Here is a 16,971-nt window from a genome sequence, read left to right as displayed (position 1 = left end):
AGCCCTCCAAAAGCTAATACAAAATATTATAATACAAATGGGTGATACTGTGTTCTAATAAATTTTTTTTTGCAAAAACAGAAGAGGAAATATTAGACTTTTTTTTTTTAATAGAGCCTGAACTTTAATTCTGTGCTACATTATCGTGTTGGTCAGTGAAGGAGTGTAACTGTATTTGAGCTAACGTGAGATGAGTTTGTTTTTAATGCTGTGGTATTAATTGGTATTTAGATTTCTAAGTGATTAAATTATGTTTGTTTGGAATTCAGTATGTGATTATTAAAATTTTTTTAAGACATTGATGGACTTTTATTTTATTCATATGTTTACATGTGGTGCTGAGAATTAAACCCAGTGCCTCATACATGCTAGGCAAGTGCTCTACCACTGAGCCACAACCCCAGCCCCTGTGATAATTTAATAAAAAGTTTTTCTCTATTTGGTCTCTTTCTTTATTTTGTAATGTACTTGTGTGAATAAAATGTCCCTGTGTTAATGTCTCAGAGTTTTGGGAATAACCGTATTTTAGTAAATGCAGTTGGTTACAATAAAGATTTGTTAATTGATTTTTTTTTTAATGGTACTGAAGATTTGAGGATTTAACCTAGGAGTTGCTTTACTATTGAGCTACATCTCTAGCTTTTTTGTAGTTTTTATTTTGAGGTAGGGTCTTGCCAAGTTGCTGAGAGCCTCAGCCTCCCAAGTCTCTGGGATTACAAGAATGTGCTACCATGCCAGGCTGGTTCTTATATATATATATTTTTTTTGTTTTTACTAAGAGGAAAGTTTATTGCATTGAGCTCATTCATTAAAATTATAAAAAGTCAACAAATAAATGACTTAATGTCACATCTCAAAGTCCTAGAAAAAGAACAAATCAACACCAAAAACAGTATAAACAAGAAATAATTAAAATCAGAGCTGAAATCAATAAAATTGAAACAAAGGAAGCAACTGAAAAAATTGACCAAACCAAAGGTTGGTTCTTTGAAAAAATAAATAAAATAGATAAACCTTAGCCATGCTAACAAAGAGAAAAAGAGAGAAAAATTCAAATTACTAAAATATGTGATGAAAAAGGAAATATCACAATGGCACATCTGAAATACAGAAGATAATTAGAAACTATTTTGAAAATTTATACTCCAATAAAATAGAAAATATCAAAGATATTGACAAATTTGTAGTGACATATGACCTACCCAAACTGAATGAGGAGGTCATACATGATTTAAACAGATCAATTTTAAGTAATGAAATAGAAAATACCATCAAAAGCCAACCAATTAAAAAAGCCCAGGACCAGACAGATTCTCAGCCGAGTTCTACGAGACCTTCAAAGAAAAATTAAAGCCAATACTTCTCAAAGTATTGCATGAAATAAAAAGGAAGGAACCCTTCCAAACTCATTCTATGAGCACCATCAGAACTTGGGCTCATTACACATTATTACTTATGATTCCTATTTACAAGCTCTAAAGGATTATAAATATGTAATGCAAAAATATTAAGTCACATGTAAGTTGTTACCTATTATAAGTTATGAATTAGTGAGGATTAATGAAAAGGCTTTTTCTTTAGTCCTTAAGCCTATGATACAATTTCCATAATAGTATTTCCTTTCATCCTCTAAAGATCTCCATTTATGTTAACATTGTTTCCTTTGAACTTGGAATTTCTCTATGCAGAAGGTCAACTGAGAGTGCTGATGATTTGCACCATTGTCCATAGTGTAACAGTCTCCTACCCTGTAGGTAAGAACTGTGGATTGTTCCATGTTACCATTGGTGCCTCCCTGTGATGGCATCCAGCACATGACCATAAGTAGTATTGATACTGAACAGGGTACTGTTCCATTTGACTGAGCCCATGTGGTAACTTGCAATACCTAGACACCTGGGTGACTTGCAATATCTAGAGAAGACTTTGGGATTATTTTATTATTTATTTTTTTAAAGAGAGTGAAAGAGAGTTTTTTTTTTAATATTTATTTTTCTTTTTTTTTTAATATTTATTTATTTTTTTAGTTCTCGGCGAACACAACATCTTTGGTATGTGGTGCTGAGGATCGAACCCGGGCCGCTCGCATGCCAGGCGAGCGCGCTACCGCTTGAGCCACATCCCCAGCCTGGCTTTGGGATTATTTAAATGTTGATTGTCCCAAGTTCTTTAGTTTCTTGTTCCTTTGTGTCTTTGGTGAAAAGAAATAAGAAAAGGAAGCTTTGATGCACTTTAGAGTATGATACATCAAGCAGCTTGTGGCTCAGACATTGTTCCATGGATATGCTGGATCTGATCTTGAAACCTTGACATTTCAGCTTGATGGATCAACCTGAGCTTTTTGGCTTCTTCCTGCAGATGATGTTCCTGCTCCAACTGTTGCTGTGCCAAACAGTTTGCTCTTTCTATCTCTATAGTCTTATTTGCTGCTGATGGAGTCACTTCTTCTCTTTCATCATTTGCTGCATATGTCTACGAATCATCTCCACACTTTCTGCTTCAGCCTTGGCAGCCTCTTTTATTGCACGTGCCTCTTTCATCTCGTTTTCCTTGGCTGTGAGAGCCAGGTCTGTCTGTAGAACAGAGTTACTCACAGACTCTTTGGACTTTAAATTCTTTTGCAGAGCTTCCTCAGCCTGTGTTCCTTTCCTGGGCTGCTGATGGAACTTTGTCTTTAGCTTCTCAGTCTTCTGAAGGTAGAGATCATGGCCTCTTGGTTTAGAATAAAGCCCTTGCTTCACTGCTTCTTCCAGAGGACCTGAAATATCCTGAAGAAAGCTGAGCAATCTGAAGAGGCTTCTTCATTCTGCTTACAAATGTCTTTCTGCTTTGCATCTAGTAGGGTCTGTAATTCCTTCTGGAAACTTTGGTCCTCATCCTGGAACCAGTTCTTTGTGAGGATTTCTATGGCCTTTCTTTCACTGGCCCTGTGCATTTCCAGCAGCTCCTGGAGGATCTCTGTGGGCAGCTGCACCTTCTGGCCCATCAGCTGGTCATAGTGGGCAAGTGCCTTTTATACTGCAGCTGAATTTTCTCTCTGGGCCAGGGCCAGGACTGCGTTCTCCTTGCAGGGCAGATCCCCACTGTTGATACCATTGACATAGGTCAGCCCCAGGTTCTCTAGACCTTATCTACATAAAATCTGGAGCAGAGATCTTTTAGAATGGGCAGAAAAGCTGCTTTAAGGAGGACTTGGTAAGGGTTAGTACCAATAGTTTTCCTTTAGTTTAGCTGTGATGAGTTCTGATTGGTTCTTCTAATTTTTTCAGAACAGATCAAGAGATTAGGATAAAAGTAGCTAGATAGTTTCATGAATTTTTGTCTTGATTTGGAAAATGATTAATGAATCACTAGGTTAGAGGTAGCCAAGACTGACTTCTTTGAAACTGTATTGTAAACTGGTTTAAGTGAGGAAATAGGCAGAATCAATGGTCGGACCAAATACTTCTTATTTTTTAGAGCTTCATTGTTACACATAGTAGTTGGGTTCATCCCAGCAAATACATACATGCATGGAAATAGATTTGTTTGTGATCCTCCTTTTCCCTATTTTCCTCCCTCCCACTCTCAAATTCTCTTTCCTCTACTTGACTTCCTTTTGTTCATCTATTAATTTATATTTGATTGGTTCTGTATATTATCGTATCCTTCCCTCCCTGTTTTGTTTGTTTTATTCTAGTTTCTGCATGTGAGAGAAAACATTTGACCTTTGAGTTTCTGAGTTTGGCTGATTTCACATAGCATGATTCATTTCCATTTCCATTTGGGGTTCGTTTGTCCTTTTTCTAAATCTTTGAGGTAGAACATAAGTTTATTTATTTGGGATCTCTAATTTTACTCTTGAACTGCTGTCTGTACTATCCTAGAAATTTTGATATGTTTTTTTTTCTGTTCTCATTCGTTTCTAAGAATTTCTTGATTTCTAGTCCCATTTATTCTTTGATTTATTCTTTGAGACAGAATTGGAGGGAGCTGATATTGTGGCTCAGTGGTAGATTGCTCACCTAGCCTGGTTGAGGCACTGGATTCAATCCTCAGGACCATATAAAAATAAGTAAATAAATAAAAATAAAGGCATTGTGTCCACCTACAACTAAAAAAATAAAAATAAAAAAAGAGTATTGTTCAATCTCCGTGAGTTTTCTGTTTTTCTTGCTGTTGATTTCTAGCTCATGCTGTTATGATCTGATGGAATTATATCACTTTTGTGGTATTTGTTTAAGATTTGCTTTGTGGCTTATAATATGATCTATTTTGGAAAATATCCATGCCCAGTTAAGAAGAAGTTAAATTCAGCTGTTTTGGGGTGGAATATTCTGTAGGTGTCCATTAGGTCCATTTAATTTACAGTGTTGTTTAGGTTGGAGATATATTTTTTGTAAATATTTTTTTATTGATTTTTAAAAAAATAAATGACAGTGGAATGCATTACAATTCTTATTACACATATACAGCACAACTTTTCATATCTCTGGTTGTATATAAAGTATGTTGACACCAATTCGTGTCTTCATACATGTACTTTGGATAATGATGTCCATCACATTCTACCATCCTTGCTAATCCCGTGCCCCCTCCCTTGCCCTCCCACCCCTCCACCCCATCTAGAATTCATCTGTTCCTTCCATGTTTCCCCTCCCTACCCAACTGAGTCAGCCTCCTTATATCAGAGAAAACAGGTTGGAGATATCTTTGATTTTATGTTTTGATGACTTCTCTGTTGGTGATAAGGGTGTATTAAAACCTCCCAGTATTATTGTGTTGGTGTCTATGTGGTATTTAATGTCATAGAGTGTTTTTACCATGTAATTTGGTGCTTTGACATTTGGAACATAAATATTTACTATTGTTCTATCTTCTTGTTGAAGTGTTCCTTAGGATGTAGTGGCCTTTTTTGTTTTCCTCTTCTTATTAATTTTTGCTTAAAATCTGCTTTGGCATATAAAAAATCTGCTTTTCTTGAACCACATACATGGAATTTTGTTTGCTATCTCCTTTTAACTTCAGCCTGTGGGTCTTTGCCTATGAGTCTCTTATAAACAGCATATAGTTCAGTCTTGTTTTTTGATCTGCTAATCTGTATTTTTTAATTAGGGAGTAGAGATTAACATTCAGTGTTAATATATGTATGTGTTTGTGGTTTGTTACCATTTGTGTGTGTGTGTGTGTGTGTGTGTGTGTGTGTGTGTGTGTGTGGTTTTGCTATATTTTATTCTGTCTTAATTCTCATTTAGGGGATTATTCTGCTGAACTTCTTATGTTTTAGAGCTTTCAGAATTGTTTTTTAGTTTCTTTATGTGAAGTTTATCTTGGAGTATTCTTTGTATTGCTGACTTTGGTGCTTATGAATTCTTTTAGCTTATTCTTTATTTAGAAAGTTTGTTTTTTTGGTGGTGCTGGGGATTGAACCCAGGACTCAACCTAGGCAAGCACTCTACCAACTGAGCTATATCCCCAGACCCTTGGAAAGTTTTTATTTCCTTCTCTAATTTGATACTGAGCTTTGCTGGGTATAGTAACCTTCACTGGTAGTTGGTTTTTTTTTTTTTTTTTTTTTTGGGCTTAGAATATCTCATTCCAGGATGTCCTTCATTTTAGGGTCTGAGCTAAGAAAAAAAAAAGAAGTGAGCCTTATTGGTTTGCCTTTAAGTATGACCTGGTATTTCTCTTTTGTGTCTTTTAGGATTATTTCCTTATTTTCTATGTTAGGCATTTTGATTATGATATATTTTTGTGAGCTGCTTATTTGACTAGGTCTTGTTTGCAGTCTATAAGCTTCCTGTATGTGGATGTCTGTCTTATTTTTGAAATGGGAGACATTTTCTTTAACTCATTGAAAATGTTCTTTGTGCTTTAGTTTGTATCTTCATGTTCTCTTCCATCCCACTGTTTCTCAAGTTTGGTTTTTTAAAAGTTGCCCCAGAGTTCTTGTATATTCTGGTCATGTTGTATAATTTTTTTTCCTTTATTGCCTTCTGTGTACTCAAGATCATATAGCCTGTCTTCAGTCCCTCTTTAAGGGTTAAGATTCTATTTTCCATACAATCTAATCTGTTAGTGATGCCTTCAGTTGAGTTTTTAATTTGATTGATTGTGTCTTTCATTTCTAGGAAGTCTGCTTGGTTTCATTTCATTGTTTCCATTTTTCTCTATTAAAATGGTCTTTAACATCTTCTATAATTGCTCATTTATAATTTTTCTGATTGTAACCTTAATTTTTGTACCAAGGATTGAACCCAGTGGTGCTTAATCACTGAGCCACATTCCCAGCAAACCCCCCCTCCCTTTTTTACTGGGGATTGAATTTGGGTGCATTGGACTACTGAGCCACATCCCCAGCCCTATTTTGTATCTTTTTAAATTTATATACAGGGTTTCATTGAGTTGTGTAGTACCTTGCTTTTGCTGAGGCTGGCTTTGAACTCAAAATCCTTCTGCTGTAGCCTCCCAAGTTTTAAGGGTCTTGCTAATAAGTTCCTTAAGGCCTCGCTAAATTGATGATTTTGGCTTTGAACTTACTGCCTCATCCTCCTGAGTTGCTGGGATTACCGGTGTGCACCATGGTGGTGTGACCATGTTAACTAATACCTTATCTAATATTTTGTAAAAAGATATCTTAAGTAATTTTCTAGCAAAGTGCCATTAGTTTTGGTATGGATCAAAGGTGTCAATTTACTATTTCAGTGAGGATGATTTAGAACAGTGTTAAATGTTTGTTTCTTCTACTCTCCTGTATAGAACACCAATTGTTTCATGGATCAAAGACATTTTCAGAGGAAGAAAAAAAAAAAGACATTTTCAGCAATCCTGAGCAAGTCAACTTCCTCATTCTCCTCCCTTTACCCTTCTGGTAAATTGAAATTCATGTGGTACATAAACTAGTTAATGATTTGGAGTGGCTTATCTTAAAGGCAGTACTTTAGTGGTTCACTCTGCTACATTTGAATTATACTTCATTCACTCTTAGAATTACAGATCCTAGAGGCATTGTGTGGTCTTTGGAAACAGTCTTTCACTTTAAACTTTCCATATTTTCTTTATTCTCATTATTAAGCTAAGTGGAATATTTAAAATAAAGATATATTTCTTATGCCTGGCTTAGAGTACTTCTGCAACAGAATCTCTACTTCCATTTTTGTATCCTCTTTTCACTTACCCAGTCCAGTTTACAAAAGCATAGCTGAAGTAAATGTTTCTAAAGCTTAAAACTAGTCCTGTCTTTTCTTCCTGAATTTGTTTCAGTGTTTCCTTATTAACTTCAGGATGAAGTCCAAATTTCTTATGCTTTCAAGAGCAGGATTTCTCTAGACTTGCTTTGTATTTCTCATGAACCTGCTTCTACTTGGACTCACTCATCTCCAATCTGATGTTCATTTTCATCTCCAAGCATGTTCATTCATTCTGGTAGGAACCATGTCTTCTAATTCTTGCCCTTGCCTTTCTTTGCCTCCAAGCTGATTCTGCTGTTCTTCTAGAATATTAGCTGAGGCAAAGTTTCATACTCAAATGCATAATAAGATTTGTGTAAAGATCATTGGACTATGATTCAGACCTGCATTCTAGTTCTAGCTCCTTCATTTATTAGTTAGGGAATCTTAGGAAAAAATTAGTTTTCTCAGTGCTGTATTTAGTGCCTTCATTTGTGAAACCAAGATTTATGAGAATGCTTGGAAAACCAAATAATACATAGCTGTTAAAAGTTTATCAAGTGTGTACTTTTTTCTTTTTTTCTTCTTTCTGTAGTATTGGAGGTTGGCCCAGGGGTGCTCTACCTCTGAGCTATATCCCTGTCTCTCTTTAATTTTTGAGACAGGGTCTCACTAAGTTTCCCAGCTTGTGATCCTTTACTCTCAGCCTTCAGAGTAGCTGAGATTATAGACCTGCACCATTGTGCCTAGCAATTTTGGATATTTGTAAGATGGCAACATTTCCTGTTTGAAGAGAAGGATTATGCTATGGATGTCCTTCCCCCTCCTATTCATGAGTTGAAGCCCTGACTCCTTATGTGACTTTATAGAAGATAAGGCCTTTAAGGAGGTAATTAAGATTGAATGAGGTCATAAGTGTGGAGTCCTAGACCTGGTATCTTTATAAAAGAGGAATAGACACCAGAGATTGATCTCTCTTGCTATGTGAAGATACATTGAGAAGTTGGCTGTCTGCAAGCCAGGGAGACATCCCTTACCAGAAACAGAACACTGATGGAACCTTGATTGTGGACTTGGGGCCCAGCCTCCAGAACTGTGAGAAAAAATATTGTTATTTCAGCCACCCAGTCTTGTTAATGGTCATCAGAGCTTAGTGATGCATATTAAAATATAATTTGCCTTATGGAAACAGCAAACTAAAATGATTTCTTAGGTAATTAAGATTGTGTATCACTTAGCTATAAATTTAGCATAGTATTTTAGAAGATAGCTTCAATAATTTGGAAACTATTACTAATTACTAAATTACCCTAAGAGATCTTTTGCCTGTGTGACTAGGGGTATAACTATAAATTGTTACTTTCAAGTTCAGCCAGGATCTTTTTCTGAAAGTTAATCTCCTCTCATCCCCATCCTTATAAAAGCTGAATCATTTAGGATGCATTGACTGTAAGCAGTAAAACACAATTAGGCTTAAACAGCAAGGAACATTTATAATTTCTTAATAAAAGAAAAATCCAAAGTGGAATTGTTTCTGGATTGGTTAATTTTTCATGTTAGTGTCAAAGGAGTCAAGTTCTTTACATTTGCCTCCTTAGCCTTGGTGGGGTGGTAATAAAGTGTATTAATTGCCTTATTAGTCTTTTGGTGTCTATAAGATGGTTACAGTAAAAATGTTACATGTAATTGTTGAACATTTGGAAATGCCACAAAAAGAAAAAGATTGTAATAACACAAGGGGCTGATGCTGTGTCTCTGTGGTAGGGCGCTTGCCTGGCACATGTGAGGCACTGGTATTCAAACCTTGGCACCACATAAAAATGAAATAAGATATTGTGTCTACCTACAACTAATAAATATCTCAATAAACAAAAAAACCCACAAGTTACTTGAAATTGAAGTGAACATGCCAATGTATCTGCTTTTGTTATTTAGTGTATTAGTTTGTATAGATACTAATCATACCAAACAAAAGATTATACTGTGTACAAAAATACCTGTTTTGGAATTCTTTTTCTTTTGAAGAGAGATCAAGAAAATTCCCTATGTAATCAAAAATTCTTAGTAAAAATAAAATTTTTCCAATTCTTGAAGTAATAATTATTGTGAATAATTGGATGCAGAAAAATATAATGAACAATAAAAATTACCATTTCTCATCACCCAGAAATAACTGCTAACCAATAAGTATTTCCTTTTAGACTTTTTGTTTGTATGCATATATACGTGTTTTTTAAAAAATCAAGTACATAGTGGTTTTTTGTGGATATTGAATCCAAAGGCATTCTGTCACTAAGCCCATCCCCGGTCCTTCCTTTTTTTTTTTTTTGGACAAAGGATCTTGCTAAATTGTTGGGTCTGTACTTGAACTTGAGATTCTCTTGCCTCAGCCTCCCAAATCACTGGCATGTGACATTTAGAGGCTTGTGCCACTGCACCCAGCAAGTACATAATAATTTTATAAACTGCTTTTATTATTAAAATCTATACACTTTATTTGGTTCATACTCTTGTTAATTTGATTCTTCACTTAATGTCACACCTCTGGCCTCATGAAGAGTTCAAGTTGACTGAGGAAGAAAAAATTTAGGCATAGCTTAGACATTTATAGCATCATAGTCACTCTCAGGGGTGACTAAAGGACAATGGTGAAGGGAAATTCTCCCAGTCAGTGAAGATTTCATTAGTTCACTCTAGTTATTTATTTTATCTATAAGAGAAAAGGTTAAAGATGTGGGTCTACTGTGATTCATGACAGGAACTAATAGATTGACTTATTATGAACTTGGTAGGAGTATGGATAGAATTATAGGGATTAAATATGTGGAAATATATTCTGAATGGGTGCAGAGTAATATTCAGTTTTTTCCTTTACTGAATGTCTCCTCACAAGAGGAGCATCTTGATGATCAGTTAGACAAAATGGTATCTCTGGATTTCAGCTATTTCTCAGCTCTCTTTGCATAGTGAGTTTATAAAAAAGATGTGATGATTATGGGTATGGAGGTTTTGCATGTGCTTACTAGCAATATGGGATTCCACTCACCAAGTTTGACCCAGTTACTGTGCTACAACAAGGAAGACGTATCAACTCAGTATTCAAATTGGGAAGCAGAACCACTGTAACTTATGGAACAAAGAGTTTATTAGGGGCTAGGATTGTAGCTCAGTGGTAGAGTACTTTAAATAAATAAAGGTATTGTTTTTATCTACAACTAAAAATATATATTGTGTTTTAAAAAAGAATTTATTATAGTGTTTTAACCTTACAATTATAAGAATAGTTGGGGAAGCAATAAAAGTCCAGTAAGGATGATCTCTATAATTTTTATTGTCTGCATGGTATTCCTTTTTTTTTTTTTTTAAAGAGAGAGTGAGAGAGGAGGGAGAGAGAGAGAATTTTAATATTTATTTTTTAGTTATCGGCGGATACAACATCTTTGTTTTGTATGTGGTGCTGAGGATCGAACCCCGGCCGCATGCATGCCAGGCGAGCGCACTACCGCTTGAGCAACATCCCCAGCCCCTCTGCATGGTATTCTAATATATGCATTTTAAAAATCCTGGTCATTAGGCATTTAGATTGGTTCTAGTTTTTTGTTTTGTTTTGTTTTGTTGTTGTTATAAACAAAAGTGGTTTGAACATACTTTGGTCTTTATTTCTTTTGGGATAAATTCTTAGAAGTGGAAAACCAATGCATATTTAAAAAATGTGTGAAACATATTGTTTGCTTGCACTCCCCAGTATTAAGTGAATGTATTTGCCTAAGATATTCTTATTGGAAATGCCCTGAGGATATAAACTAACTGTGAAGGTTTTAAAACTATACCCTACATTGTAGTTGAGTTTGAAATTTTATATAATAAATGTATTAGCAGTTAATTATTTTTTGTTAGTTTCCAAAACAGAAAAGAGTGTGCCTCAACTCCCATTCCTGTCCATCAGACACAGCAGGCAGCAGAGACTTCCTTTAGATGCTGCTGTGAATGAAAGAGCTGCTAGGCAGTTAGTTGGCTGTTGCTTAAGTGGGAGGGGATGGCAATGTGTTGTGTTAAAGTTTACGACATAAGGTCTCAACATGAATTGTATGCAAAAAATTTATTGTTTTGGTTGAATATTTGCCATTACCTGATAGGATTTCTTTTTATTTTCACCTTTATTAGAATGAGAATTCTGTTGGAGAAAATTTAGATTCTTTCAGTGGTACTTGAGCATTTGAATTTACGTATACTATAACCCCTATGATTTGTGCTTAATAGGTTTGTTGTCAGTAGTGTCCCAGCACTTGGCCTGTATATTCTTCTGATCCTTCCCCACAAAATTGACCAGGAAATTTTCCTGGGAGGTTTTTCAGGTCTGAAACCAATAAAGACCTTATATTGGTCTTTAGCAAAGTAGATGTTTTTCTGTAATTTATAGTGTTTAAAAATCTTCCTCTTGCAGATACTAATACTTGAAATTTTAATTTTTCTCATTTGTATTAATATACTTTTAAAAAAGTCTGTTAGGCCAAGAAGTGTGTTTCTTATATACTGTATTTCATCAATTCTAAGAATTTCCTTCTCTTTACCTTACTTAATAGCTCTGAAATTGGGATGTATTTTATAATTAATGATAGCCATAAATAAGCTTTTTTGGTGAGGCAGTAGTTATGAAATAGTTACCATGCTTTGTGTTTGTGCAAATTTGCTTGTTTAATTGGTGGCTCAGCTGGATTTTTGGAACCTCTACCAATAAACATTTAAAGACCATTTGAAGAAAAATAGAGTTCTAGTTTTTGTCTTAGATTTTTATTTTTGTTTTTGTTTTGTTTTGTTTTACATCTTCTGGCAAATTCAAGAAAGTACAAGCATCAGAATGTGCAGAATTGGTGTTGGCAGCTTGGCAGAGAATAATAAAAATAAGTGTTGGGCTGGGGTTGTGGCTCAGAGGTAGAGTGCTCATCTAGCATGCGTGAGGCACTGGGTTTGATCCTTAACATCACATAAAAAATAAAATAAAGGTATTGTGTGTCCACTTATAACTAAAAAATAAATGTTAAAAAAATACTGTCATTTTAAAAGCTGTATCACCTGTAGTGGGAATTCATAGTATTACTGTATTCTGGCCACTATGTTTAATCTGAACCTAACCATTAGGAAACATCAGATAAATCCTGCAAGACACCTGGCTATATTTCTAAAATAATGTCTGTGTTTTGAAAGGAGGGGTGGGACAGGTCGGTTTGAGGATGTTCTATTTTTAAGGAGATGAAATAGGCAGATTATTAAGAGCAGTGAACAATATTTGGCTCTTGGATCATACAGAATTAAATAAAACAGATATAGTCTTTTGGAATTTGGAGAAACTTGAGTGTAGGTTTGGAATCGAGATGATAAAATATATGACAGACATGACATTTTTAGAAAAAATAGTAAGTTAAAGACATGGAAACAAGATGGCAGAAACTTTTTTTTTCTTTTAAATTTTAAATGTATACTGGGCCCCTGTTTTATTACCTAAGCAGCATCATTAGATAGTTTGTGGTTAGGACAGAAATTATTGTTTCCAAAGAAAGCAAAATATATTCTGGTACCCTAGGTAAACATTTAAGGAAGGATTCAAAGTAAGAATGAAAGAGAAAATTTTAAGTTATACTGTTACTCCAAAATGTTATTATGCAGGCCAATACTATAGTATGTGTCATATAAAGATTTTGTTTTTTTACATATGACATCTTTTAGTACAATAGGACTCTAACTTAGAAATGATATTCTTAAAGTTATCTAGTAGGTTATGCTTGAAACTTAAGTTTTGCAGCTAAAAAACAGTGGTAACAAGTTGAAAGAAAATGGTTAGTTTTGTTAAACTTATAAATCAGTAAGTATTTTTAATAAATCGACAGTTCTAATATTTCAAAAAGTAAGATTTAAGATAAGAGCTAGAACAAAATGACTATTGGTATTTTCTGTAATATAAAAATATCTGTATTAAAGTGGAGTTTAAAAGGAATTCTGGGTTCATTAAAAATCAAAAAACTAAAATTTTAATGGCTTTTAGATATAAACCTTTGCAAACATTATAAAACCAAGTAAAATGTGAATTCATAAAACTAGGATGTTTACTGACGTTAAAGGACAGCATATAGGGTTATCATTTATACTAGGAGATATTTATAATTAATTGTATATATTTCCTTCTCACGTCCTACATCTTGAAATATTGCTATCTCTTGTTTGGTAATTTAGAGGAAGTTGTACTTGAACTTATTTTTAACTGTGCCCAAATCATTGATTATTTAGTTAAAATCAAATGAGAGCTAGTGGGTGTACACCTGTAATCCTACTGGTTTGGAAGGCTTAGGCAGGAGGATTGAGAGTTCAAAGCTAATCTCAGCAAAAGTGAAGTGCTAAACAATTCATTGAGACCATTTCTCTAAATAAAATATACAATAGGGCTGGGGATATGGCTCAGTGGTCAAGTGCTCCTGAGTTCAGTGACTAGCAACGTCCCCTACCCCACCCCCCCCCGCCTCCACTCCCCAAAATCATCAAATGAAAAATTTGGTTAAAAGAGGAACTAAAGTGAGTGTAGGCACTCGCTGGTTACCATCATAAATCATGATGTCATTGAAAATTACTTTTTGAAAAAGATGCTAGGGAAGAATATTATGTGGGGAAAGGTTTATGGTATATTGTTAAATGAAAAAAGCAAGATATATAATTATGGTATATTTTTTACATGCATGCATACATACATGTAGTGGAATGACTTGAAGAAAATTTTAGCTGATATATTTGAGTGATAGGACCATGATAAATATTTCCATTTTCATTTGTTTTTTTCTCTTATTTCTATTATATCAACAATTAATGCATTCAAAATCAGAAACAAGAAAAAATTGAAAAGTATATAGCATTTGTTTTCATTTAAATTTTGTTACTTTCTCTCCCCCTACCTTTTTTTTTTACTGTGTTGGGGATCAAACCCAGGGTCTCATGCATGTCAGGCAAACATCCCAACACTGAGCCTCATCCGTCTCCCTAAATTGACTTTTTAGGGATAGTCATGACAAGGATGTTCTCTTTTTCTTTGAGGGATCAGGCATTTACATATAATAAAGAGAAGGAGGAAGGTTTTTAAAGATTTTTCCTTTTGTAATAGATGAAGGATGAGAAAGTGAGAGGAAAGGCAATTAAATGTGTAGGTGAGAGAGAGAGATTGATTATAGCTAGTAATTTCTATTTCAGGTAGTGAAAAAGAAGAGATTACTTTGCCTGTGTGTCACCTTCTGCGGTGAGAAAATGACTTAGAAAAGTAAATTTTACTTTAGAAGATGCTCCACTCCAGCTCAGATTTTCATTTAGTAAAATGAAAAAGAGGAAAAAGAAGAGAGTAAGTTTATATGTATGAGATGAGATGTTCAGAAAGTTAATTATCTAAGGTATTTCAGGTTTAGCTTTGGTTACTTGTTTATTTTTTTAAGGTTAACTATTTAAAACAATTAACTTTTCTTTTAAAGATGATTTTTAAAATTATTATTTTATTTATTTATTTTTATTGTTATATGATAGCAGAATGCATTACAATTCATATTACATATATAGAGCACAACTTTTCATATCTCTGGTTGTATATACATAGTATATTTACACCAATTAGTGTCTTCATACCTGTACTTTGGATAATAATGATCATCACATTCCACCATCATTAATTACCCTATGCCCCCTCCCTCTCCCTCCAATCCCTCTGCCCTATCTACAGTTTGTCTATTCCTCCCATGCTCCTTCTTCCTATCCCACTATGAATCAGCTTCCTTATATTAAAAAAAAAAAAACATTCGGCATTTGTTTTTTTGGGATTGGCTAACTTCATTTAGCATTATTTTTTTCTAATTCCATCCGTTTATCTGCAAATACCATGATTTTATTCTCTTTTATTGCTGAGTAATATTCCATTGTGTATATATGTCACATTTTTCTTATCCATTCATCTATTGAAGGGCATCTAGGTTGGTTCCACAGTTAAGCTGTTGTGAATTGTACTGCTATGAACATTGATGTGCCTGGTGTTGGGGATTGAACCCCGTGCCTTGTACATGCTAGCAACTGAGCTATATCTGCAGCCCTTGTCTCCTATGTTATAATCAGTTTTGTGTGACCTTTGGAAGATACTAACGTTTGGTATTTATGTAGTGAAAATATCTAGGGGAGGAAGACCAGTTCTTGGATACTAAACTTACAAAATCAAAGTAAGTTGGCAATGGTAATTTGTGTGTAGATTTAACTTTCAAATGATAGTTTTTAGAGGAAATTAACTATGACTAGAACTGTATCTCCCAATAAGGTAATTTCAGTCTACATGTGGCTATTTAGCAGTTAAAGTATGGCAAGACTGAGAAAATAAATTTTAAAATTTTATCTAATTTTAATTACTTCAAATTTAAAAATAGAGGCATTATAAATCTTGGTTTCTGCTAAACACAACTTTATTGTTTTGATACAAACATTTTACTTTATTGCTGTGGAACATGCATGGGAGGTTTTTATGATCAGGCCTTGAAGTGGCATCATTTCCACTGACATTTCATTAGTGCTACTTATTTACATGATCATATAGTAAAGGAAGTGGAGAAATAAAATGTAACTTTATGCCTGAGAGGAAAGGAACAACAGACTTTAGTTTAAAGCAGGCATTGTTTTCTGAGAGAAAACGATGTGTATAACCTGTACACTGAAAAAGTAAAAAATAGGCAGATGAAACTCTATAATAGTGAAAATAACCAAGACTTACTTCCATATTCTCAAAAAGAGCATCTGTGGAAAACCTTTATTCTGTGTTTTAATGGTAAAAGACAATGTGTTTCCTCTGTTGGGAGCAGCTACTTTTATTCAATATTATATTAAAATCCCCAGTCAGTGTAGTAGAGCAATAAAAAGACACTGAAGATATACAGATTGAGAATAATAAATAAAATTGTTTTTATTTAAAGACAGCATGATCGTACAGAATATCCTAAGGAATCACAAAAAAAGTGACAAAAGCTAGTAAGTGAATTTAGATTACAAGGTCAGTATTTAAAAAAATTATTTTTCTGTCATTCAGCTTAATTCAGTATCCCGAGACTATAATAATATTGGTGCAGTAATTTTTTGATTGAATTAGGCTTTTTAAAATTAAAATTATAATTTTGTCTTTCTATAGAATAAATGCATAATGAATATTAATCTAAGTAAATATTGATTGTTTTTGTTCTTGTTTCAGGCTACAGACAAGAGAAAAGCTTTAGAAGAGACCAAAGCATATACAACTCAATCTCTAGCTAGTGTTGCTTATCAAATAAATGCATTGGCCAACAATGTACTCCAATTATTGGACATCCAGGCCTCTCAGCTTCGGAGAATGGAGTCTTCCATCAATCATATCTCACAGGTAACGGTTTGTAAACACATTTATATTTACATTTCATCAAATGACAACTTATATCTAAGAAGTACCACTGTACATTGCTTAATGACAGTTATGTATTACAAGAAATCTGTCAGTAGGTGATTTATTCTGTGAACATTGTAGAGTATACCTTTATACACCTAGGTGGTCTGAATCAATCAGTTGACGTAGCTTCTTGATGCCATCAAGAGCAGCAAACACAAGTTGTATGAGGCTGTTGCTGGGTATGGCATACTATTATGCATTAATTTTTTTTTAAATAAAGTAATACACTCTAACATACTGATAAAGAGTATAGTAAGTACACAGACTAATAACATAGTTGTTACATATCACCATGAAGTATAATATGTACATAATTATATATGCTGTCCTCTTAGATGACTGGCA

At 34.1% G+C, this 16,971-nt stretch overlaps 1 protein-coding gene across 13 annotated transcripts in view; it reads left to right on the top strand.

Moving 5' to 3' along the window:
• Abi1 (abl interactor 1) overlaps positions 1-16,971 on the top strand; it is a 107,608-nt gene that overhangs the window by 19,852 nt on the left and 70,785 nt on the right. For all 13 annotated transcript variants that reach the window (XM_026408591.2, XM_026408587.2, XM_026408590.2 and 10 more), the window contains exon 2: positions 16,396-16,563. In XM_026408591.2, the coding sequence (XP_026264376.1) occupies positions 16,396-16,563 (168 nt within the window). The remainder of the gene's footprint in view (positions 1-16,395; positions 16,564-16,971) is intronic.

This window comes from Urocitellus parryii, chromosome 9 (assembly GCF_045843805.1).
Source record: "Urocitellus parryii isolate mUroPar1 chromosome 9, mUroPar1.hap1, whole genome shotgun sequence".
NCBI classification, from domain to species: Eukaryota; Metazoa; Chordata; class Mammalia; order Rodentia; family Sciuridae; genus Urocitellus; species Urocitellus parryii.
The sequence above is the reverse complement of the archived record's forward strand: the minus strand, read 5'-3'. Positions and strand labels throughout refer to the sequence as shown.